Raw genomic sequence first — 25,365 nt, 5'->3', positions numbered from 1 at the left:
GAAGGAAGAATTAAACCATGAGTGAAGTTTCTGGTCTTGGGAGAACATTGATGACTCTGACTGAGGACAGGAACTGTTTGTAGGGAAGGGATAAGAAGCTTGGTTTTCCTTAGGTTGAATGGGGTCGTTACCCTAGATGCTTGTAAGTCCAGCAAGCTATTGAGAGTTTGGATTTCAAACTCCAGAGATTGGTTATAGAAATGTAAGTTTGAACATGAACTACATTTTGGTAGTAGTTTCATGCTTTATTAATGGAATCTACAATTCCAGGGAGAAGGTATAGAATTTAAGAAAGAAGAGAATAAACTCTGGGAAATGTGAGGAGAACAAGATTTGGGAGAGTTGGCCTTGAACAGAGTAGCGAGAGCAGCATGTGGTGTGCCACAGTAGTAGAGTCATCTGGGCGAAAGGAGCTGAGGACACGTTATCAGAAGGTTACATAGAGTCGCCTGGAGTTCCTTGAGCTGGATCCTGAGAAGTCTCTGCGGTAGACAGTTAGGAGCTATTGGCTTTGAGTACAGTTTCAGTGCAGTGCTGAGTGGGCCTAAAGGACATTGTGCAGCACTTTCTAGAATTTTGGCAAGGTAAAGGGAGAGGTTGAAGTTTGAGGACAAGACAGATGGAAGATGTCTTTTTTAAAATGCAAGAAACTTCAGGACCTTTGTGAACTCTGTCCTTTCAAGCATAAGGATATGAAGGAACTCTGGGTATGAAATAAGTTACTGGTCTTAGATTTGATTGTCTTCTTTTTATGAATAAGGAGACCATTGTCATTTTGTAAAGATGTGGCTTCTAGCATTTTATTTTCTAAAAATCTGATGTCCTTGTCAGAATAGCAGCTTTTGCCCCCTGAGTTGTTTATGTTGCTGCCATTCCACCATAAAAAGTTAAGTGATTGAGAATGACAGGACTGTGATGTGCCATCTACAAACCTGTCCTCTTGCTGTCTTTTCAGATCGCTTAATAGGCTTGCCAGAGGGTCGTGCTCGCAATCACAATCGACCACAGCAAGTTCCTGTCCTGGCTGGAGTGGTCATCGAAGACGTGGCAGTCGGAGCTGAACACACGCTTGCTTTGGCATCGACTGGCGATGTATATGCCTGGGGGAGCAATTCTGAAGGACAGGTGAATGTTTATTTTGCTTCTGCTCTTCCATGTCCTAGCATTTTGACAATGCTCCCCACAAGGGAAAGGGATAAACTAGGAAACTCCAAGTACCTACCACGGTGTTCCAAGTACATCACTTGGCTATGACACATTTATTTAGTTCAGTTTTACATAGTTCTTTCTTAATTGTGTCCAAAGAAATAGTGTACCATGGTTTTGTAAAAAGTCTGGTAGTATAGTACAGTGATTTGGGGGCTTCCTTGGTCTGGCACAGACTGAGCAATGCTGTGTGGTGGTCCTCATCACTGACTCAGTACTGTCGTCATCACAGCGTTATCCTCGTGACTGCAGCATCTGCTGAGCTGGAAGTGAGAAGGAATGAAGCAGTGCTGCTTTGTACTTTATAGTACAGCAGTATACGAAGAGTGTGTGCTCCTCTGGCAAATCTTGTCACCCTCATGACTCAGAGAAGCAAAACGATTCTCTGAGAGGCTGAGAAAGACCCTAGGGGTCACTGTGTCCAGCTCCTCTCTGTGTGGGGGAGGGGAAGACTTCGATGGGCGGTTTCTGAGATGCCTGCTACTACAGTCACTTTTGGCTCCACCTGCAGAGCTACTTCCCCTTCTGTAAATCCTCTCTGGGTGTGGCTGCCCCTGGAGCCGTGGACCCTTCAGTTCAGGGGCTAGCTTTATTCCTCACAGTGTCCTTTTGGTTTCTGTATTCCTCATCACTACATTGACAGACAAGGGAGGCACTCCTCGTTGTGGCTGCATGTTGAATTGACAAGAGGAAAGTTAATGCTGAAGACTCCTTTGGGAGTTCCCTAGCAGGGCCTTTGCATGCTCTTCCCTAAATGCTGAATTGCTTAGCAACTGAAACACTGGGCATCCCAATCAGAGCCACAGACAGAGATCTAGGGAAAAGAATCTGCTTTTGTGTGTGCTTTTAACTCCTAGAATTCATTCCCTTTGCAGACATGGAATTCAGTGATATGTTAGTCCTTAAGCCTCGTCTGTTATAGTTGGAATGGCCTTGCTGCAGCTTAGTGTTCAGGAGAGTCTGAGCTATGAGAACGGTTATTATAGAGAAAATCAGAATTTATTTCATCATTGATGCTGATGCTTGGTACAGATATTAATTTGCTTATGTTTGTTACCATCTAAGGCAAATTTCATCATCTTGGCTTCCTCGCTTCCTTTTTCTAATTGAGTCTCTGATTTGTAACTTATTCCCAGCTTGGCCTAGGCCACACCAACCACGTTCGAGAACCAACCCTAGTAACAGTTCTGCAAGGGAAAAACATTCGGCAGATCTCAGCTGGCCGCTGCCACAGTGCTGCATGGACGGCGCCACCAGTGCCACCCAGAGCACCAGGTGATGGACAAAATATCCTTGCTTTGGCAGCTTCATTTCCAACAATGCCCAGATACAGTGTTTGCTTGCCAGTGCCAAATGTATCCAGCGTCGTTCTGAACCACCAAGCAGCTCCCCCACACAACCATAGTATTCTTTGTGCTACCTGTACCATAAAGACTTCCCAGCAGGCATTTCTCCTCCTGACTTTGTATGAAGGAGTCCCTCGCCACAGCTGCAAACGCAAACACATCACTTGGGCAAGCAAAAATTCGTAATTTTAGAGTAGCAATTAAGTATTTCTTAATATATATCAAAGAAATGAAATGATAGCTTTCTCCGAGTCAAGATTAGGAGTGCTGAGACCACTGGTGGAATTCCTCACTCCAGTTACACTGGGAAATGTGCTGCCTGCACTGGCACAGCAGCTCAGGCAGCGCAGGTGCCCGCTGTTTTACTCTTGTGTATCAGGTCAATGCATTGCTTCAAGCTTTTTGTAAAGCTTGCTTAACTCTTATTTATTAGGAAATTCTTACAGCCCTACAAAAGGATATGAAGAAAAACAGAACATGTACTTGTATGCTTAACATCTCAGCCACAGACCTTCTCTGCTTGGAGCCATCCTCTGTTTCTCCTCACAAGTAGGGGGAAACTGTAATTGCTGTGCGTGCCATTCTTTGACATTTCCTCAAATCTGAGCTCTCTCATATCCAGGCCTTCAAGTCCTTTCTTTCTGCTGCCCTGGGGAGCCTAAGACAGTAACGTTGCCCTGAGAGCCACATCCTCTTCCCTCTCTGCTGTCCTTCCTGCTTCTGAGCCACAGGTCCAAAGGGAAGACCCCGCTGAGGTTTTTTTTTTTTTTTTTTTTTTTTTTTTTTTCTTTCTTCTTCTTCTACTTAATCTAAGAAAACAAGCAAACCCCACACAGGCAGGAGATGGTTTGTAGACAACGGGCTCCAGAATGAGCAGTGCTGCCTGGACGCTGATGACTGCAGAGTCCCCAGGGCCCCTCAGCTTCCAGGGTTTCACTGTCAGCTCGGGGACCACATTGCCTGCCCTGAGTCCTGGCTCCTCCGTATGCAGCCTCTTGTTTGTAAAGTGAGGCAGTAACAGCCCTGGTTATGGAGAGCTCTGTTTGTATAAAGCTCTTAGCATAGAAAACACTCCGTGATGTTAGCCTCTATCAGGAGTGGTAACAGTATCTCTGGGAATTCAATTATTGTCAGTCATTTGTACATTTTTATATGAGAGGAGCTGTGGATGCAGGCTTTTTAGCCTTCTTACAGAGCTCTTAATTTTACAGTAAAAAGCCTATGGGAATCACACACCTGTATCTTTCATTCTGCTGTGGGCTCTCTCTGTCAGATCCCTAGTGCAAGTGGGAGGTAACTTTGCTAAGCTATCCTTTTTCATATTGCAGAACTGCCTCGTTTCCTGTTCCTTGTGTTATTACAAAGGTGACATTGAGTTTGAAAGGAAGAATTTGACTGGCTTGCTTGGTTTTCTTATTTCTTATACAAAGGAATTGTTTAGGTACCATTATTAAATGGGAAACAAAATTAAGGAGAAAAGACCAGATTTCCTTAATGATAAATAAAAACTGATTTGAAAACCAACATAAATATACCCCAAAAGTTAAGATGAATTGATGGATAGCAGAAGATACATACATAAAAATACAAATACAGCAAAATAGTAATTACAGAATTTAGGTGGTGTGAATGGGTTCCTATTATATAATTATCTCATCTTCTCTGTATGTTGGAAATGTTTCAAAATGCTGAAAAGGAAAGCAGTGAATTCTGCCTCCTAAGCACCCATTTGCTTTCTGGCAGGTGTGTCGGTACCTCTGCAGCTGGGCCTGCCCGATGCAGTACCCCCACAGTATGGGGCACTGAGGGAGGTGAGCATTCACACCGTGCGTGCCAGGCTGCGGCTGCTCTACCACTTCTCCGACCTCATGTACTCCTCCTGGAGGCTCCTGAACCTCAGCCCCAACAACCAGGTAATACATGCTGGCTTGGAAGACAGTGCCCTGGGGATGATCCTCAGGTCCTGGGCTTTCTCTCAACCTCTGGGAAACTCTGTCATGGCTAATACGTCCTCTATTCTCCACATTAAGGGAAGCAAAAAAGACAACAGTTATGTTCCCATTTAATGCTGGTTCATGTGCTGTTGGATACAAGAGGGATCCTCCTTCTGTAGTTGCCCAGAGCTTCAGGAAGGATGAATAGCTAGGCGTGTCATATGTTTTCTTCAAAATCTGATATATGATTTTAAAACTTAAGCACAGAAAGCTATTAAAGCAGAACCAACATTGTTATATAAATAAATGTGGAAAAATTTAGGAGATTTCTTTGTCTCCTTACAAATGAACATTCTGCGGCCTGGGCTATGGCATAGTAGATAAAGCTTCCGCCTGTGGCTTCTCCTTTTCTGATCCAGCTCCCTGATGATACACCTGGGAGAGCAGAGGAGGATGACCCAAGTGCTTGGGACTCTGACACTCACCTGGGAGACCCAGAAGCAGCTCCTGGCTTCGGATCAGCCCAGTTCTGACCATTGTGGTCATTTGGGGAGTGAACCAGCAGATGGAAGGTCTCTCTCTCCCTCTTTCTGTTTTTAACTGCCCCTCAAATAAATAAATAAATCTTTAAAAGTAAACCTGGCTTACATGTCCATCTTTATAGGATAGACCAGAGATTTAAGAAGAGTGCAAGCTGACTAGTTTTTGTGTTTCTTTTTTTTTTCTTTAAAGATTTATTTATTTGAAAGGCAGAATTACAGAGAGGCAGGCAGAGGCAGAGAGAGAGAGAGAAAGAGAGAGAGAGAGAAAAGTCTTCTATCCTCTGGTTCGCTCCCCAGATGGCCGCAATGGCTGGAGCTGCACTGATCCAAAGCCAGGAACCAGGAGCTTCTTCCAGGTCTCCCACGTGGGTGCAGGGACCCAAGGACTTGGGTCATTTTCTGCTGCTTTCCCAGGCCATAGCAAAGAGCTGGATTGGAAGTGGAGCAGCTAGGACTCGAACCAGTGCCCATATGGGATGCCGGCACCGCAGACAGAGGCTGTAACCTGCTGCGCCACAGTGCTGACCCCTTTTGTTTTCATTTTTAAGATTAATTTTATTTTTTTTAAAGATTTATTTTATTTATTTGAAAGACAGAGTTACAGAGAGAGGTAGAGACAGAGAGAGAGAGGCTTTCTATCCTCTGGTTCACTCTCAAGATGGCCTCAATGGCCGGAGCTGTGCCGACCCAAAGCCAGGATCTAGGAGCTTCTTCCAGGTCTCCCATGTGGGTGCAGGGGCCCAAGGACTTGGGCCATACTTTACTGCTATCCCAGGCAATAGCAGAGAGCTGGATTGGAAGAGGAGCAGCCAGGACTAGAACTGGTGCCCATATGGGATGCCAGTACCTCAGGCCAGGGCTTTAACCCGCTGTGCCACAGCACCAGCCCCTAAGATTCATTTTATTTATTTAAAAACCAGAGTTTCAGAGAAAAAGAGGAGGGAGAGATCTTCCATCTGCTGTTTCACTCCCTAGACCAGGCTTTGGACAGGAAAGGAGCCTGGAACTCCATCCTGGTCTCCCACATGGGTAGCACTCGGAATGTTTTGGGCTGCCTTTCCAGGCACAGTAGCAGGAAGCTAGACCAGACATGAAGCAGCGGGTACTTGTCCTGGTGCTCATATGGGATGGCGGTGTCACAGGCAGCAGCTTAACCAACTGTGCCTCGACACCAGCCCTAGGAGTTGTTAGTGTAATTTGTAGGCATGCCTGCCAAAATGTGTATCAATTTGTAAAGCTGTTAGTCAGAAATCTCTTGGATAACCAGTCCTGGAGATCTGACAAGAGCAGGCATTTGGCACAGTGGTTAATTCACTGCCTGAGGTATGCCCGCATCCCCCATACGAAGTCCTGGCCCCTCCACTTCTGACTTAACTTCCTGCGAATGCACTGGGAGGCAGTAGATGGTGGCTCAAGTACTCAAATCCTGCCACTGACATGGGAGGCTTGGATTAAGTTTTAGGCTTCTGGTTTTAGCTTGGCCCAGGCCTGATTGTTGTAGGCATTTAGGGAGTGAACCAGCAGATGGACCTCTCTTTCTGTATATCTCCCTGTCTGTTTCTCTTTGCCTAACTTAAAAAAAAAAAAAATCTGACAAATCACTATTGGAAATAGAGAATTATCCAGGAGGCAAACTACTATGTGGCACTATATGGAATGTGAGCAAATTATTTGCAATTATTTGGAGAAATATTTCTAAATATTTAAGTGATAAAAACATGAGGTTGGCGCTGTGGTGTAATAGGCTGAGCCTTCACCTGTGGCACCCGCATTCCATATGAGCACCTGTTTGAGTGCTGGCTGTTCCACTTCTGAACTAGCTCCCTACTAAGGGCCGTGGGAAAGCAGTGGAAGATGGCCCAAGTGCTTGGCCCCCGCACCCACATGGGAGACCCAAAAGAAGCTCTTGGCTCCTGGCTTCAGATCAGCTCAGCCCTGGCTGTTGTGGCCATTTAGGGAGTGATCCAGCAGATGGAAGATCTCTCTCTGTAACTGTGCCTCTCAAAAAAAAATTTTTAAGAAAATCTGAAAATCATGTAAACAGTATGATCTCAACAGTATGAAAAATGTTATATGTGTACACACAGAAAACTGGAAGGAAATAGATTAACGTGTTAATAGGGCTATATCTAATATGGTGGAATTATGGATAATTTCATTTGTATGTACATATTTGTATCCTTTCCTGTATTATAGTAATCATATTTTATCAGAAAAAATAATTTTACTAATAGGGATTGGTGTTGTGGCGCAGTGGGTTAAACCACTGCTTGAGATACTGGCATCTCATGTCCCAGCTGCTCCACTTCCAATCCAGCTTCCTGTTAGTGTTTCTGGGAAGGCAGTAGAGGATGGCCCACGTACTTGGACCCCGGCACTCATGTGAGAGACAGGATGGAGTTCCTGGCTCCTGGTTTTGACCTGACCCAGATCTGGCTATTATAGACATTTGGGAAGTGAAGTAGTGTATAGAAGATTTCGTTCTCTTTCTGTCTCTCCCTTTCTCTCTGTCTCTCTGCCTTTCAAATAAATAAATAATAAATCTTTTTTTTTTAAGTCACTAACAGTTAATAATGCCCAGGTTTGTACTTTTAATATACATTTCAAAAAATTACCTTTATTCTAAAAGTGAGAAGTGCTATTTCTTTGTAGCCTTAGATTATAGCATTTCTGATAACCTCGTTTTCTGTTACAGAACAGCACATCTCATTATAATGCTGGAACCTGGGGCATTGTGCAAGGACAGCTTCGGCCTTTGTTAGCTCCAAGAGTCTACACTCTTCCCATGGTGCGCTCCATAGGAAAAACCATGGTTCAAGGCAAAAACTATGGACCTCAAATTACTGTTAAGAGGATATCAACCAGGTTGGCATATGTATATGTGTTTCACTGGCTATCTGGAATTTCTTTAGATGAAAAGTATTACTAAGTATTCTCTGTGAGCCTTAGCCGCCTCACTTGTCAAGTTGAATAGTAACAGAACCTACTTTAATAATAGTGGGCTGAGTGGGCCCTGCATGGAGCTGGACCAATTTGTTCACTGATGGGAAGACATCCTCAAGTGATCTTTGTGGTGATTTGGGCAAATTGATGAGAGTTGTCTTTCATTCAAATCTCCTTTGCTTTTGAAGAGGTCGGAAGTGTAAGCCCATCTTTGTCCAAATAGCAAGACAAGTAGTTAAACTGAATGCATCCGATCTCCGTCTGCCCTCCCGAGCATGGAAGGTGAAGCTGGTTGGAGAAGGGGCCGATGATGCTGGAGGAGTGTTTGACGACACCATCACCGAGATGTGCCAGGTGTGTTCACGCAGTGCCCCTGCCCGGCCATCCACCAAGTGACTCCTCTGTCAGGCATGTTTTATAAATGCAGCAAGGATGCATTTGTGAGCCTCGTTCAGGTCATGCTGTTGGTGATACATGGGTGAACTAGAACAAGGGTTTGTGAAAATGCTTTGTAAAGATACCTTATGAATAAATGCGAGGGCTTAGCCACCTACCAATGAAGTGCTACAATGTTAGTAGAAAGTCTGTTGTGCTACAATGTTAGTAGAAAAAACAACAATGACAATGCATACACTTCATAGAAGATAAATAAGACCAGCCCTGTGCTCCAGTTTATTCCGGTGTTTTTAGAACGAAGTGGAGGGGGCCAGCGCTGTGGTGTAGTGGGTAAAGCAGGGCATAGCGGTTAAGGCCGCAGCCTGCAGTGCCGACATCCCATATGGACACTGGTTCAAGTCCCAGCTGCTCCACTTCCAGTCCAGCTCTCTGCTATGGCCTGGGAAAGCAGTAGAAGATGGCTTAAGTTCTTGGGCCCCTGCACCCATGTGGGAGACCCGGAAGAAGCTCCTGGCTTCAGATTGGCACAGGTCCAGCCATTGCAGCCATTTGGGGAGTGAACCAGTGAATGAAAGACCTCTCTCTCTCTCTCTCTCTCTCTCTCTCTTTTTGTCTACCTCTGCCTCTGCCTCTCTGTAACTCTGCCTTTTAAATAAATAAATAAATCTTAAAAAAAAAAAAAAGAACGAAGTAGAGCTGCTGTGCCCCAAGGGAGTTAGAAAAGTAAGTGTTAAGAGTTTGGGTCCAAGCCAGACAGGGTAAATAAGATTACAAATCAGGTCTTTCCATAGGTTGTCCCCGCCTTGTACTGAGTGAGTTTTTTTCCAAAAATGTTCTTAAAAACCCCACTACCACCAACTCCTTTGCGTTTTGCCTCTCTTGGAGCCCCCGCTCTTGGCCACCTCGCCAGGAGGTCTCTGACTTAAATAAATATTCCTTTTAAATTAAAAAAAAAAAAAAAAGAGTTTGGGTCAGTTTTAATTTTCAGGTCCATGTTGGCAGATTTTCTTCCACTTTTGCCTAGTGTCAGGATTTTTCTGATAAATCCTGTGATTGAAAGAACATGTGGCTATCACTTATTGAGTCTGTTTGGAGTATCACTGCACCCTGCTCCACAAATACACCAGCTCCTCTGTGAATTGACTCTCTTATCTTGATTCTTCATATTACAGGAGATTTTCCACATGGGAAAGTTCCTAATTTCATTTCAAATTGAAATCAGTATTATATTTAATGTAATCATTTTGTTCTCTTGATACGTTTGATTATCATTTCTCAGAAAATGTTTTTCTTCTATAGGAACTTGAAACTGGTATAGTTGACCTTCTTATACCCTCTCCAAATGCCACCGCAGAAGTGGGTTACAACAGGGACAGGTAAGCAGCAAGTGTCTGTTGAATGTCTGTAATGGTAACAACTCGTGGAACTGTGTGCCTGCTGTGTGGCAGGCCTTCTACATGCTCCTCCGAGATTGCATCCTGAGTCCTCATTATGACCCTGAGAGTGGGTACTGTGGTTGTGCCTTCATCACACTTCTGCCGGGACTCAGTGTTTACTGTGGAACCCATCCAAAGCTAATATAGACAGAGAAGAAACTCGCACTTGATCTTGAAGCCTGCCTTAGTGTTTCTGAAGGCCTCCGTGGTCTCCCTTGATGAAATTTCTGCACCAAAATTCATTAAAAAGCTTCAGTATGCTGTCGAGTCACAGAGCTTGTAATTATTTACGATCCAGAAAATGTTGAGTTTTGGATCCTGCTTCATGGGCTTAAAGTAACTGCGGTGATTTTAGGAAACAGGACATTCTGAAGCAGGTAACTTAAGGATTAACAGCTCATTTACTGGCCCTTTTATCATTCAAAAGATAATGTAAGATGTGGTCTCTGTGCTGTCCAGCCACAGGCCATATGAATGTTGACTACTCAGAATGTGGTCAGGGTAGCTAAGGAACTGAATCTTTAATCTCATGAAATTAATGAAAATAGCTATCTGTGGCTAATGGCTGCCATGGTGAACAGCACAGCTCTGCACTACTGCTGTGGAGGTGGGGTGACTTATTTCCAGTGGAAATGAGGACTATCTTGTTTGAAATACTTCCTGGAATTTTGCAGGTTCCTCTTTAACCCCTCTGCTTGCCTTGATGAACACTTAATGCAGTTTAAGTTCTTGGGGATTTTAATGGGGGTTGCCATTCGCACAAAGAAGCCTCTGGACCTGCACCTGGCGCCGGTGGTGTGGAAGCAGCTGTGCTGCATCCCGCTCACTCTGGAGGACCTGGAGGAGGTGGACCTGCTCTACGTGCAGACCCTCAATAGCATTCTTCACATTGAAGACAGCGGCATCACTGAGGAGAGCTTCCATGAGGTAAGTCCTGGCCAGGCCACTTTCTGCGGCTGCTCACTAGCTGTGCCCACAGACCAGCATCTTTCTGGGTGGTCCAGATGTGGTCTCCCGCTTGCTGTCGGGCTGACCTGTGCCATGATGATGCCCTTGCTGCCTTTAGCTCAGCCCCATTCGTTTTAGTAGCTTCTCATGGGCAGAGTTGGCTGCAGCCCCAGTGTCTGCTCCTTTCCCTTTAACCCACTTTCTGCCCACTGGAGTGGATAACCAAGGGAGCCAAGGCGGAGAGGGAGGCCTGATGGGACCAGAGTTCAATAGACCTGGTCTGAGGGCAGAGAGTGTGTCTCATGCGTAACTACAGCCGGATGGAGGAGTCAGCACATTCCTCTGGACAAATAGCCTGCTCATCCTGCGTGTTTCATCGCCTTGTTTTTATCCTTGCAGATCTTGGCTTTGTTACCATTCCGCTCCATTTGTATGTAACATAATTTTTGTTGCCGTTTCTACTGTGTAATAAAAATTATTTTTTCTTCTGTTCTTAGATGATTCCTCTTGATTCTTTTGTTGGCCAGAGTGCGGATGGCAAGATGGTGCCTATAATCCCTGGTGGAAATAGTATCCCACTCACGTTTTCCAACAGGAAGGAGTATGTAGAGAGGGCCATTGAATACCGGCTTCATGAGATGGACCGACAGGTGAGAAGAAACGTTTCGGGAGCTGCACTGAGCACTCGGCCTTGTCTCCAAGCAAGAGCCAACTGTGCCTCTGACCCCCACTTCAGAGACTTCTCAGGCCACAGCTTGGGGTCTCCTTTCATCTATGCTAAGGCTTAAGTCAGCTCTGAATCACTCATTGTGTGGACTGAGGTCAGCCTGGCATCCAGACCCTGTCTTCTCACTCCCCCTCAGTCCCGCTTGTCCCCATGGCCTACTGTTTGCTCCTCATACCAGTGCCTCCCCCTTCACCTCCAGCTGGGGTCACTCAGGGCTCCTGTGAATGGTCTTAGAACCCACAGGAGTGCTTCTCTCCCTCCTCTGCTGAAGTCTTCATCCCCTGCACAGAGCGGCTCTCCTCCAGCCCCTCACCTGTGGGCTCCTCGCAAGGGCTGGACGCCAGCTTGGAGACTACAGAAGTTTAATGATTTGAAGAGTGCATATTGCAGACCCTTCACTCCTGGTCCCTTCTTGGACTTTGGCTTTGAGGCACGTTGGTCAGAAAACTATCCCTTAGTTTACTGAAGGTGGATGAGGTTGTCTGCACAGCCGGGGCTGAGTGGTCACTTTTGGTTCACGAGTATCTTTAGTCCACAGAAAGTAAATAGCTGACTGGAAACGCATTGATCAGCCCCTGCACATCGCGCGGTGCCAGGCCCCTCACGTGCCGTCTTTCCCAAGGTTACTCTGTGAGGTAGGGGTCACTATCGCCATTTCATGGACTAAAGCACCAAGTCCAGAGGAACGAGGGGACGTGTCTGTGGCAGCGCTGCGGCGTCCAGGCCCTCTGCTGGCCCGCCCTTGGAGGGTCGGATGGGGCTGCCCTCTGCCCTGCCCTCGCTGTGTTTCCCTCTCAGGATGAGGCCTCTTCCTCTCTCAGTGCTCCCAGTGTTCTTCCCACAGCTGTCCCCAGTGGTCCCCGCACCCCCAGCAGCCACCCTATCCCTTAGCCTCACGTGTTCCCGGACAGCCTTTGTTTTGTGTTCTGGCGGGCACGACAGCTTGTTTCTTGGCAGAGCTTGGCTGGGCAGCCCCTTCAGCAGCAGAGACTGCCTCCCTGCCAGTCCCTGCTCCCCAGCCTTAGCGCCAGTTGTAACCTGGGGCCTTCTCCAGGGCGCGGCTCCTGTTCAGACCCTCAGCCTTCTGTTGTCAATTGAGAGGGCTGTGCGTCGGCCAGAATGAGGGATTTATGAAGCAAACCGTGAACAGTGATGAGTCTGTGGGGGTCGGGGTGTGCGCCCATACCACGGATGTATTTCTGGACATGTTGTTGGCTGCTTGGCTGCTCCCTCCTTGGCACTTCCCAGGTGGCCCGAGCTCAGCACTGAGAGGAAGCAACAGCAGCACCATTGGGCAGCCTCTGCTCCACCGCCCCGCTCCCCTCAGGGCGCAGGCAGCAGGCTGGCCTCACTTTTCCCAGGAGAACGCTAAAGGGAAAGAGTAGGCGGAGGAGTGGGAGCTAGAACCACACCTCCTTTGCCTTTTCTGTTGTTTTCCTAAAAAAGGACTTCTCACTTTCACTTTCTTCTACATATGAAAAAAGTTGTTTTTACAATAAATAAAGAATTTTCATAAGAAGAATATAACTATTTTCAAAAGAAAAAATATAAATGTCCCAAAGCATAGACAGCTAGGTGAACCCTCAAAGAGCTTCTGACCCTGATGCACAGCCCAGCTTCCCAGCACATGGCCACCTGCCATCAGCAGTAGGGGTGTGCACGCCGGCAGGGGGAGGGCTCGGCTGGGATTCTGTGGGGGAAAAGAGGTGAGCTCCTAAATGGGCTCCATCTGGGCCCAGAAGGCACATAGGAGTCCCGTAGCAGTAAAGATCTTTGTTAACAAGGGTGGGCGCCGTTCATGGGCCCCTGGGGCCTGGAGCAGAGGGTCTGGGGAGCAGGCAGGCAGCCTGGTTGGGTCATGTGGGTGCCTGGCCTGTGCACACATGTTGAACAAGCGCCCTCTCCCGGGAGCAGGTGGCTGCGGTCCGAGAGGGAATGTCCTGGATTGTGCCTGTGCCGCTGCTGTCCCTGCTCACGGCGAAGCAACTGGAGCAGATGGTGTGCGGGATGCCCGACATCTCCGTGGATGTCCTGAAGAAAGTGGTGCGCTACCGTGAGGTGGACGAGCAGCACCAGCTGGTGCAGTGGTTCTGGCACACGCTAGAAGAGTTCTCCAACGAGGAGCGCGTGCTGTTCATGCGGTTTGTGTCGGGCCGGTCTCGGCTGCCCGCCAACACCGCTGACATTTCCCAGCGATTTCAGATCATGAAGGTTGATAGGGTAAGTATGCGGTTTCTTCTTCCTTGGTCACGTCTGCCCAGATTGCTTCTGTGTTGCTTGCATGTTTGGAAAACCAAACTGTGACCCTTAAGTTATCCTGCTGATTCAGGCTTCACGCCTGGAATTCCCAGATTAAGAAAGAAATCCAGTAGTAAAAGCTATTCACAAACATCACTTAGCTTCCGTGGAAAAAGCCCTAGTGGATGTAGAATGCATCCTTCAAGCAACAGCCTCCCTGAATCTTCCCATGCTTCCCTGAGCCACAGCTGAACTCACAGAGGGATCACCATGTTACCTCTGCCTCTCCTTCCCTATGCTGCTGCTTCTGCAACTCATGCACCCGGCGTGGCCTTGTCCGTGTGCGTGAAAATCCTAACCAGCAACTGGTGTGAGTGCAGCAGGAGGAGCCTAGAGAGGCCAGAAGCAGCGATCACGCGACCCGCACCTGTTCGTGTGGGCGGCCTGATGGAAGGCGCCAGCTGCAGAGCCCCGCCCCCACTGCTGTGTTGACACATGGCGTAGAAATAAAAGGCCACCGAGTCGGAAGCGCACACTGCTGCTGGGGTCCTCTTTCTCAAGCACCCATCAGACCCGCCAGGGGCTCCCTGTGTTGACTCCAGGATGAATGTCAGTGGCCCTCACTGGTGCCTGATACCCCGCTTGACACCTAGCTCTGTTCTGACCATCCTGGGCTGCTTGCCTTTCTCCCCAGCACTCCCTGCTGTCTTCAGATGCCTGTGCCGTGTGCAGACTGCTCTCTCTGCTGGAGGAAGTTCCCCTTTGCACACCTTTCCTGCTGTGCCAGGCAAGCTCCATTCATCCTGGCAGCCCAATGCCAATGTCATTTCCTCCAGGAAGCCTTCCCGTGCCCGGTGCCCCAGTCCTGAAGGAACCCGAGTCAGACTCCCTTCTCTCCAGCCCTAAACTCCGCACTCGCCGCACCAAGTCAGGAGTGTCTCCATTCCCTTGGTCTCCACCCCACTCCTCCCAGGCCCCTCCCTCTCATGAGCTGTGCAGTCCTCCAGGCAGGCCCGTGACGCCGATCCAGGGAACAGTAAGGAGGGCGGACCTCTGCACTGAGGCCCTTCCTGCCGTGTTCAGCGCCGGCCTCTGGTGCTTTTTTTTTTTTTCCCCTGTCTCAGGTTTATTTGTACAAACAGCACAGGAGGACACTAGCCCCACGCAGACAGCAGCCCAGGGGTTACACCAGTCCTTCTGCCCTTGCATTGGCAGGCATAGGCTGTTACTAGGGAGCCTTTGCGGGGGGCTGGGCACCTTTGGGAGGAGCCTTAGCCGGAACCGGGGCTGCAGGTGTGGCCTGGGCCTTGGGCTTGGTTTGGGCCTGGGCCTTGGGCTTGGTTTGGGCCTGGGCCTTGGGTTTGGCTTGGGCCTGGGCCTTGGGCTTGGCTTGGGCCTGGGCCTTGGGCTTGGTTTCAGCCTGGGCCTTGCCCTTGCCCTTGCCCTTGATTTGAGCCTTGACCTTGCCCTTGATTTGGGGTTCAGTCTTGGCCTTTGCCTTGGTCTGTGGCCGGGACAGCCTGAGACCCCTAGCAATGCAGGCACGGGCACGCCTTCCAAGCTTGGGGTGGGCAATGTAGGCAAGTCGATCAAGCTTCCGGCTGACACCCTTCGGGATCGTGTCTTTACTTCCTTAGGCTTGACCAGGGCCTTGATAGCTTCAGCACGTGCAGCCATAGCCTTGGCATTGTTGGCCTGCATCTTCTTCAGGCCCTTCTTGTGCTTCTTGGCAAAACGCATGTTCCTCAGGAACTTGGGGTCCACCCCTTTCAGAGACTCGTATCTTTGTGATCGCGGTTTCTTGATGCCATTTCTGTGCCATTTTTGGGACTGGTTGTGCGTGGTGTGGTTCTTGGACTTGGCCATGTCTGCACAGTAACCCGCGGCTGCTGAAGCGCCTGGGACCGGAAAGAGAAGAGACAGGCCGCAGCGCAGCGCAGTGACTCCCGGCCGAGGTTGCCTGAGCCGGGGCTGCTCCTCCCCTCTTCTCCTGGGCTCGGCTCCCTGGGGAAGGGTTATGAAAAGAGCCTTTCCATAAATTTTCTGCATGACTTAGCAGAAGCTATCGGCTGGGGGAAGGGAGGGAGTGTGCGTAGGGAACGGTCACTTCTGCTCCGCTCCTGGAAGAACCCTGGCCTCCTGTCTGCTGCCCGGAAATTAACCCACCTGATCCCCTGCTGAGGGCTGTCAGCCTCACCGCTGACCACCACGGTGTGGCTCGCACAGCTCTTGGGTCATTTCCCTGCTACCTGCATTTAATTCATCAGAGCCACGCCGGACCTGTCCCTTCCAGTCTCGTTTTTCTGCTCCCTGGCCCTGCTCCTGGGCCCTCAAACCTCACCCACTGCGGCTCACCTAGGTGGAGGCCATTATCAAGGGAACGGTGAACAAGAAAGAGGGCGGGTTCTTTTTCTGTATCCAAACAAGGTGGTGTGATTACTGTTTGCAGTGGGTTGGAAAATGCTGTTTGCAGGGAGGAGAGGGAGCGGGCAGCACGCAGGATGCTGGCTCTGTAGGAGCGCATCTCGCCTTTGTGCTATTCCCCTGGCTGTGTGATGTATCGAGAATTCTCTGTTCCTCTTTTTTTTTTGTGGGGGGGTGGGGGAGCAGCTCATGATCTATCCCAAGCACTCTTCTGATCTGTTTGTCATAATTATTGTTTTCAATGATGCATCACTGTCAGTTACATGGATGGCCTGGGATTTAGCTGGCTGCTCCTTCCTTATCTGAGCTGGGTGCCGGCAGGTGTGGCAGGTGCGGCATGCAGAGTGCTCCCCTGGGGGACGGGGGTGGAAGGGGGGAGGCGGCTTCCGCAACCAGCGGAGCCCCACCCTCGTCCTCCGTTGCTCTGCTGTTGCCTTCAGGGCCGCGCCCTCCTGGACAGGCACAGACTGACCCTGTGCCAGGCATGGTGTGAGGTGTGATCTCTCAGGACCCACTGCCACCTTACACACGGGCACCGGATGAGGTGAGCAGAGGGACGCAGCGTCTGCACAAAAGCCCTGAGGGCCACGGAGCTGCGCTGCTCCGTCCTGTCGCCTCTGCTTCCGCCAGGGCCGCTGGCCCGGTGGTGGCCGTGAGTGCCATCTGCAGGCAGGAGGGGGCTCTTCCTGCTCTTGAGCTGGGCTCAGGGCGCCCCTCGGCCCCCAGTCATGGCTCGGTCTCTCTCTCTGCAGCCTTACGACAGTCTGCCTACCTCACAGACGTGCTTCTTCCAGCTGAGGCTGCCCCCCTACTCCAGCCAGCTGGTCATGGCCGAGCGCCTGCGCTACGCCATCAACAACTGCCGCTCCATCGACATGGACAACTACATGCTCTCGAGGAACGTGGACAATGCCGAGGGCTCCGACACCGACTACTGATCGCTGGGTGCTGCCACCCTCTTTTCTCAATAATGCTCACTTCCAATTTGATGTTGATTACTTTTATGGTAACTACATAGATGTTTTAGAGACATAAACCGACATTATAAACAGTGGCCACATTTAGTTCTAAATGTAACAAAGAAACTAGATGTTTTTATTTTTTTGTGATTGTACAAAAACAAACAAAAAAACAAAAAGTGCTCTCAGTCAGGTTTTTCCCTCCATATTTTTGGTCGCTTTTGATAAGTTTGCATGGAACCGTTTTGGTGCATTTTTAGTTGGGAATGATACATTTTTGTAAACCCACCCAGTGAACATGAAATTGTACATTGTGTATAATTGTTCATTAGAAAGGACAGTTTTACATGAATATTCATATATTTATTTTGTTTTAATTTGAATTGCCTGTGCAGGGTTCCTTATGCAGAGAAATAAAGCGGATTCAGGAGCCAGGGTGTGGGCCGCTGTGGTTCCTTCCAGCCAAGCTTCTGCCTGGCGCTGCTGGCCCAGGGGGAGCCCTTAGGTGGATCTCCCTTGGGCGGCTGGGGGTGTCACTCAAACAGCCCTCCCCTGAGGCTGGGCTCCCAGGAGCCCCCTGGGCTCGGAAGCCCTGGTTGTCTTCTGCTCCCCTGTCCTCTGGGCGTCTCTCGCTTTGTTCCCTCCGTGCAGGGCCCTTGCTGAAGCTGCTCCGCCTGTCCCCTCGAGCCTTCCTCAGGGAGCAGCTCCAGCACAGCCCGCCTGGACGCAGCTCCACAAGGCGAGGAAAAGAGCCAGCACAGCCTGTGACGGTCGCGAGAAGACAGGACGCACCTGCGGTGGAGGCAAAGCGCGGGGCCGTTCACGACAGCCGGGTGGGCAGCCAGCCGAGGTGGCGCTGAGGGCACCGCTGGACGCCTGGAGGGGCTGGGAGCGAACACAGGCGTTAACGTGAGGATTGATGAGTGACGGGTAACGGGTGTTGTCCACGGGCCCTGAGGCTCGAACCCAGCCGCCGCGGGTCACTGGTGGCGGACTCGCTGGGTCCGGAGCATCAGGGCCGCCTGTGTTCAGGGAAGGGGACAGCCTCAGAGCCTCTGGGAAGGCCGTGGCCGTGGGCAGCGCGAGCTGCTGTCCGGCACCGACGGCTGTCCCTCTGTCCCTCGTGGGCACGGAGGTGCCAGACGAGGGCGCCTTGCAGGCGGTCGTTTCGCATCAGGAAGGGAAGGGGCAGTGTTTGCAGAGAAAGGGGAAGAAAAATGCTGTTTTGCCGGCTAAGATAAGGAGGTTAACTGATCTTCCCAGTGAGAATATTAATATTTGGAACGATGGCATCTTTATTTTATTGAAAAAGGGCTTCTACTAGAATTGTGCCTCAGGGGGGAGACCCAAGCTTCTGTGGACCCCAGGGGACTTCTGGGTAAAGAGGAGCCCTTAATGCTGATCTGAGAACCAGGAGCAGTGCCGGCGGCTCCGGCTGGAGGCACATACTCTGGGTGGGGAGGCACTGCGGGCCTCTGCCTAGGAGACCGTTTCTCTATCAGGACAAGGCCCCTGCTGCCGCCACCCTGGGCAGAGCCAGGAGACAGGTGTCTGGGGCTCCTGTGAGCTGCTGCTGGTGACAAGTAACTGCCCTCTTGTGGGACTGGACCTGGGTGTGCAGAGTGGCCATCTCTCGGGTGTGGTCCGTTCAGAATAATGCCTCAGCCTTTGTGATGCTGTGACCTTCGTGGCCACTTGGCTCTGGACTGGGAGGCAGGAGTGCCCTCTGCAGGCTGGCACGCCTGCTCCCATGTCCAGGGTCAGGCCTGGGATGCGTGGATTCTGCCGTCTTTATTGGAAACCTGTCATCTGTTCACTGTCCTGACTTTCGAAAGCCCCAGGGGCAAGGGAAGGATTTCCTGGGTTCATTTCTAACTCCTGTGGAGGTGTGGGCAGTTGGCTGGTCTCATCCACTTAGCAAATGCTTGCAGTTTTGTGACCCTGAGGGGATACCAGAAAACGCTGAGCCTGGCCTTCAACATTTATGGTTTCCCCAGATGGCCTTCACGGTGCAGCTTTGGTCTGGGCCTTTTGGCTTTGTGGCCTTGGCCCAGCACTGCCAGCCAAATGGTGCCCGCAACTGTGGAGCTCAGATCTGAGCAAAAACAAGTTTTGACCCTTGAATCTGGAGTTGGAAGGCGGGGCCCTAGGGGAGCAGCTGATTTCTCCCGTATCGACCAGGACTTCGAGGTCAGGAGAGGGACAGCCCTGGATCGAAGTTGTGTGGACTTCCTGTCAGCTGGCCGGGGAGGGCGGGGCCTCACTCAGTTTCCCTCCATTCAGCCTGTGCAGAGACTGGCAGTGTGCCTTGCAAGACAAGCCTCAGGGCGCTGCTCCCACCCCAGCAAGAATCTGGAGAATGGGAACTGAAGGCAAGTGACCAGGCTGGCCCTCTCCCCGCCTTCCCCGTGTGTGGCCAAAACCGACACTGCAGAGAGCGGGCACTCCAGGGTGGGGAAGGTGTGATCTCACACCCAAGTGCTTCACAGAGTTCGCAGACAAAAATAATTTGAAATCCACGCATGGTTTTGTGCTAACATTCATTGTCCGTGAACTTTTGGAAGACCCCTCATAGAGGCTGTGAGGGCACGGCTGGGTTTCCCAGTGGCTCAGGAACACCGGCAGGCTGCCAGCTCACCCTTGCCGGACTTGCCCTGGGACCCGGACTCTTGCCGTTGCTGAGCGGGGCCTGCTGGGAGAAAGGGATCCCCGGCTTACAGACCCGGCTTGCTTCCTCCCAGAGCCCGGCCACACCTCCCCTCACCCCACCACCGAGGTGAGGATCCACACCAGGGCCTGCAGACACATCATCTCCTGACAAGGCTGAGAGGGTGTTGGGTCTGAGGCCAGAAGGTGTTGGAAGTAATGAGTGGCCACACGTCAAGAACACCCCTCAACCCAGGCCAGTCACGGCTGAGTCTGGAGGTGGGGCCTGGCGCAGCCCATGGTCAGGGCGGAGCAAACGCTGTGGATGAGTGAGTGGGGAATTAGTGAGGCAGGCACTGCCTGGGCAAACCTGAGCGAAGATCATATAAGTTGTTTCTAGATTTTTTTTTTCCTTAAGTTTTCACTTACTTGAGAGATCTCCCATCGGCTGGCTCATTCCTCACATGTCCACAGCAGCCAGGGCTGGGCCAGGTGGAAGCCAGGAGCTGGCAACTCAGTTTGGGTCTCCCATGAGGATGGCAGCAACCAAGTACCTGAGCTGTCACCTGCTGCCTCCCAGGGTGCGCTTTAGCAGGGAGCTGGAATCGGAGGCGGAGCCAGGACTTGAATCCAGGTACTCCGCTGTGGGCTCTGAGTGTTCCAGCAGCATCCTGACTGCCGTGGGACCCCTGCCGCCTTTTAGGTTAGGTGGGCGCTGCGCTCCTTGGGGGTCTTCCCTCCCGCCTGGTGACAGTGAACAGTGCCTGTTGGCAGGCAGTATGCAGAGAGCCCATTGGCTCAGGGCCCAAAGCTCCCCCTGGCAGAGTGGGGGCCACCCTGGGGCCTCAGAACAGTGTTGGGCACAGCCACCTGCGCAGCTTCAGGTCCGGGGTGAGAGCAGACAGCTCAGCCCGGGGCCTGCCCGCTTACAGAAGAGCTTGCAGGTGGAAATGGCCGAATACCATTCTCACTGCCTCCTGCTGTCTCCGTCCGCAATGGGAGGCCCAGCAGAACCGGCTTCATCTCTCTCCCTTTGCTGTTCCCCCACTTAGGCAACAGATGAAGGAAGCTGTGAGCAGGGGTCAAGATGCCTTTCAAGGGAGGAGAAACACCTGGTGCCGCTGGGCGCAGGGCTCTGGTCCCACCTGCGGGTGGGTGGAGCCAGGCGCAACCATTGCCCACCAGGACGTGCGCTTCCAGCCTCTTGGCTCAGCCAGTCTTCCCCAGGTCCCGGGACCAGGAGCTGCTGCGGGGCTCAGCCTTTACCAAGGTGGACATGAGTGGACTGAAGCCCTGAGGTTGGCGCCGGAAGTCCAGGCGTGTAGCCATGCCCAGCAGACCCCACGGGTGAAGCTTTCGCTTTGTATCAGGTTATGGCCGTTCCATTGTCCAAGGGCTCCACCTGGGCTACTGCTTTTATTTTTGAGTCTTTAGTGTGGCTTTTCCAAATGATTTTGACCCTTCTTCCGAGAGTGGTCGGGTATATGGGCGACTGCGGTTTATGGAAGACTCATCAGAGCGATGGCAGCGAATTTTCTGGAATGGCTTGTGCCGTCGGCTCCTAGGAAAGGGGCAGGCTGGCGTGGGCCCGGGCCTGCGACGCGGGTTTCTCCTCCGCCCGACCCCGGGGGTTGGGGGGGGGGGGGTAGCCCCGCGGTCGCTCCGCAGGGAAGCCAGGGGCGGCGGCCGGACAGCGGAGGCCTCGACGGAGGGCACCGAGCACGGCCAGGGGGTCCCCGAGGGTGGGATTCGGGGAACGCGGGGCGGGGAGCCGGTGTGTAGTGAGAGGCACCGCGCATTTCCCAAGCATCCGGTCATTTAATCTCGCGTCAATCTTACGTCTAAAGCCCTCGTGTGAGGTAGGCGTTATCCTCCCCGTCGTACGCACGGGGAAACTGAGGCCCGGAGGAGCGGTCGCGGGCGGCCTAGCGCGGCAGCAGTTTGCGCAGGGCGGCCGCGGGCACGCGCGGGGGCTGGTCGGGCAGCATGGCCGCGCTGTGCTCGGCGCGCAGGGCCAGGTGCGGGCAGGCGGCGCGCAGGCGGCGCAGGCCGGCCGCGCTCACGTTGCGGCAGAAGTCCACGTGCAGCGTCTGCAGCGCGCGCCCGTGCGCCGCCACGGCCGCCAGCGTGCGGTTGGTGACGCGCGCGCAGTTCTCCAGGCGCAGCGCGCGCAGGCGCGGGCAGCAGCGCAGCAGGCAGGCCAGGCAGTCGTCGGTGACGTGGCCGCAGCCCGACAGCGTGACGGACGCCAGGTTGGGGCACCTGTGGGGAGAGAGCCGTGAGCGGGGCCGAGGCCCGCCCCTGGCAGCGCGGGGAGGTGTTCCCGGGGCGGAGCCGGGCGCGTCGCCGCGGTGTGGCCTCGGTGCGGGGGAGCGGCGACCCTGGCAGGGCGCCCGCTGAGACCGCCCGGGCCTGCCGCGGGGAGAAGATCTGGGGCGGAGTCGGACGGGGCTGGGTTCGGGGCGCGTCTGCTGGGTGACCGCAGCGAGCTTCCCTCTGCGCGTGGGAGCGATGTGAGCACCGGGGGCCCCTCTCTGTGCAGTGGGCATCCACTTTTCCAGAAAACAGACAGGAGCAGGACTGCTCCGGGGATCCGGGCGCCGAGGTGCAGCCTGGGGGTGCCGGATGTTCCCGGCCTCACCGTAGCCCCCTGGCCGCGCCCGGCTGGCCAGCCCTGCTCCATGCGCCTGGGGAAAGGATCTGAAATGTTCTGGGCATGGCCGCTTGCGAGCGCCGGAGCCCCCGCCTTCGAGTTCAGGTGCAGGTTCTGGCTTTACGGACAGTGGCCTAGGGCGCTCCGTGATGGGCGTGGCTGTGGCTCGCTGGCTGCGGACCCCGGGCCGACCGTAACCTCGCTGGGCCAGGCGGGAGCCAGTGCTGCCTGGAGCGTGGTTCTGAGCTCTCGGTGTCGCGCCATCCGGATCTGCCCTGGGAACCTTCAGAGACTGGACAGAGCGCTGAGCCCCGGGCTTCCTGGTACCCGCTGGGAACCCTCTGCCCCGGGAGTGCGGGCTTGGTCCTGTTCACAGAGGACAGATGAGGTTGGGTTTGATTCCTGGGGCTAGGGACAGTGCCGAGCTGGGTGGACCGCACAGGGCCTGACTCACTGCCAGCTCCTTTGCGTCTGTGCGACACCAGGGCCCCTGCTGGCCAGAGGAGGTGAGCCCGGACCTGCCCGGTTCTCTCACAGCAAGGGCAGAGCAATTTCAGGGCAGCCCCCCCCTCCCCCCCCCACACACACCCAGTCCGGGCCCAGCCGGTAGTCCATCTTCTTCTATTTTCTCCCTGCCGACTTAAAACACACAGGTGGGACCACTGCCTATCTCCTTGCCGCTCTGTGGTGCTGCCGGCGCACAGCGGCTGGGGAACTTGGAGGCTGCAGCCTGGCTGCTGTGTACCGCCAAGGAAGGCAAGACGGGTGGGGGCTGGCGGGGGCTGGCGGCCCCTGGGGTCCCTGCGGTTCCTGCGCTCCTCCCAGGACGGAGGGGCCTGCTGGGGCAGCAGCTAACGCAGGATGCAGGACGCGACCGAAGGGCCAGCGCTGCTCGTCCTAGGCCCACGTCGGTGGACGACCCGTCCGTGTATTTGCTAAAACCCGGGCAGCCACACGGTGCGCGGGCCACAGCCTTCCGTCTGCTCGCAGGGGTGCAGGGCCGGCGGGAGGAGGACGCCCGCCACGTCCCCGCCCTTGCCCCCGGCGCGCGGCACCGAGGCCCTGGGGATGTTGCCCGCGGGCGGGCCCCGGGCGGAGCCGGCGTACCTGTCGCACACCTGGAGGAGGAAGTCGTTGACGAGGCGCTCGTGGCCGCTGCAGATGGCCCTGTGGAAGGCGCTCCTGCGCCAGTCCTCGGTGCCACACACCTGCGCGCGGCTGGAGTGCCAGCAGATGGACAGGCTGCGGAGCGCCGGGCCCAGCAGGAAGTTGTCCTTGCGCAGCTCGGCAAGCGAGCGGAAGTGCAGCAGCGGCCAGAGCGCGGGCTCCTCGAACACGGCGCGCAGCCGCGGGCAGGTGCTGGCCAGGCTCTTCCTGCTGTCCTTGTCCAGGAAGGAAAAGAGGTGCAGCAGGCACTCGCGGTTGAGCTGGGTGAGGTGCATGGCGAGCGAGCGGGGCCCCGCGGCGCTGCGGGCGGCCCTGCCCACCTGCCTGCCACCGCCTCGGCTCCTCCCCGGCCCGGGCCTGCTGGACATATATGGTTGAGGAATGGGCTCTATTTTTGGCTGACAACTGCTGCTGCCGCTCAGAGGAGGGGGTTGGGGGAAGCTGGGATCCAGGCCTCCAGGCAGCAGTTGGTGCAGGGGGATTGGGACTCCGGGCCGAAAAGCAGCCGATGGCAGTTACATAGTTTCCTTAAAAGGATGTGTGTGTCTCCGAGCCGACAGTGGCGGACCGGCCGGGGCTGCAGCCCCTGCGTGGACAGCTGCTCGCGGGGCTGCCTCTCTAGGCCTGGGCCTGCTTTGGCCTCCCGGACTCTTCCATTTTCACCCTGGCTCCTTCCATAAACTACCCAAGTGCAGGAGCTCGGCTTCCCCCAGGTGATTGCTGATTTTTTTTTTTTTTGACAGGCAGAGTGGACAGTGAGAGAGACAGAGACAAAGGTCTTCCTTTTGCCGTTGGTTCACCCTCCAATGGCCGCCGCGCTGATCCGATGGCAGGAGCCAGGTACTTCTCCTGGTCTCCCATGGGGTGCAGGGCCCAAGCACTTGGGCCATCCTCCACTGCACTCCCTGGCCACAGCAGAGAGCTGGCCTGGAAGAGGGGCAACCGGGACAGGATCGGTGCCCCGACCGGGACTAGAACCCGGTATGCCGGCGCCGCAAGGCGGAGGATTAGCCTAGTGAGCCGGTGCTGATTTTAACATGGATTTGTTTGAGAGTTACACAGAGAGGGGAGACAGATGTTCCATCTGCTGGTTCGCTCTGCGGATGGCTTCAAAGCCAGAGCCAGGAGCGTCGGCTGCGTCTCCGCGGCTCTCCCAGGCACACTAGCGGGGACAGGCCAGGACGTGGAGCGGCCAGGGCTGACTCAAGCTGACGTTCACCTGGCTTTGCCCGTTTCCCGTGGCCCGGCTCTGCGAGCCGCGCTCCATCCCCCATGTCGCCTTCGCTCTCAGACGCCTGGGTTCTCTTCAGTTCTCCCTTCCCTGTAAGGTGGCCCCAGGTCCCGTGAGCCGGCGGAGAACTCCGGCTGGGCACGGCCGGCCTGCCCTGGGGATGCGGGGAGAGCGGCTCCGCCGCCCCCAGTGACTGGACGCAGAGGGAATGGAAGTGAAGGAAATGCTTGGCTGCGTGGCTGGAACGGGGCAGCAGCAGGTGGCCAGGGCCCTGGTGAGCGGAGCCAGCGGCGACAGATGCCACCCAGCGTTTGGCGTGGAGGGGCTGTGGCCACGGCTGCTGCTTGCAGACACAGCTGAGGGCCCGTTCCGTAGCAGGCCTCGACGTGCCCACTTCCCTGCGGATCCTCACATCAGGGCTTTGCACTGCGGGCAGCCCTTGGAGGCGGGGCCCCACTGGGCTGTACCCCTCCCCCACGCAGAGGGGAGGAGCCTAAGTGGGACAAGGAGGCCAGAGCGCCTGGGTGTGGCTTCAGAAGACTGCAGGCAGTGGAGGAGGGGAGGCACGG

The 25,365-nt window shown here is 53.6% G+C and overlaps 2 protein-coding genes and 1 pseudogene across 9 annotated transcripts in view; 1 reads left to right on the top strand and 2 right to left on the bottom strand.

Moving 5' to 3' along the window:
* HERC1 (HECT and RLD domain containing E3 ubiquitin protein ligase family member 1) overlaps positions 1-17,541 on the top strand; it is a 228,114-nt gene extending 210,573 nt beyond the window's left edge. For all 7 annotated transcript variants that reach the window (XM_062206099.1, XM_062206102.1, XM_062206101.1 and 4 more), the window contains exons 69-78: positions 956-1,125; positions 2,343-2,481; positions 4,296-4,465; positions 7,724-7,893; positions 8,160-8,325; positions 9,667-9,743; positions 10,478-10,730; positions 11,249-11,401; positions 13,393-13,698; positions 16,893-17,541. In XM_062206099.1, the coding sequence (XP_062062083.1) occupies positions 956-1,125; positions 2,343-2,481; positions 4,296-4,465; positions 7,724-7,893; positions 8,160-8,325; positions 9,667-9,743; positions 10,478-10,730; positions 11,249-11,401; positions 13,393-13,698; positions 16,893-17,078 (1,790 nt within the window). In that variant the 3' untranslated portion in view covers positions 17,079-17,541. The remainder of the gene's footprint in view (positions 1-955; positions 1,126-2,342; positions 2,482-4,295; positions 4,466-7,723; positions 7,894-8,159; positions 8,326-9,666; positions 9,744-10,477; positions 10,731-11,248; positions 11,402-13,392; positions 13,699-16,892) is intronic.
* LOC133769587 (large ribosomal subunit protein eL29-like) lies at positions 14,836-15,646 on the bottom strand (annotated as a pseudogene).
* Positions 17,542-21,463: 3,922 nt separating the features above from the next.
* On the bottom strand, positions 21,464-23,909 carry FBXL22 (F-box and leucine rich repeat protein 22). Of its 2 annotated transcripts, none has more exons than XM_062206095.1 (2): positions 23,506-23,909; positions 21,464-22,007 (listed from the first exon to the last, which is right to left on the bottom strand). In XM_062206095.1, the coding sequence occupies exons 1-2, from the start codon at positions 23,838-23,840 to the stop codon at positions 21,671-21,673; spliced, it is 672 nt and encodes a 223-aa protein (XP_062062079.1). In that variant the 5' UTR covers positions 23,841-23,909; the 3' UTR covers positions 21,464-21,670. The 2 variants fall into 2 exon arrangements, with proteins under 2 accessions (XP_062062079.1, XP_062062080.1); XM_062206096.1 differs by lacking the exon at positions 21,464-22,007 and adding an exon at positions 22,024-22,764.
* Between the last annotated feature and the right edge of the window lie 1,456 nt (positions 23,910-25,365).

The sequence above is a fragment of the Lepus europaeus genome, chromosome 11 (assembly GCF_033115175.1).
Source record: "Lepus europaeus isolate LE1 chromosome 11, mLepTim1.pri, whole genome shotgun sequence".
Classification (NCBI taxonomy): domain Eukaryota; kingdom Metazoa; phylum Chordata; class Mammalia; order Lagomorpha; family Leporidae; genus Lepus; species Lepus europaeus.
This window is presented reverse-complemented; position numbering and strand designations above follow the sequence as displayed.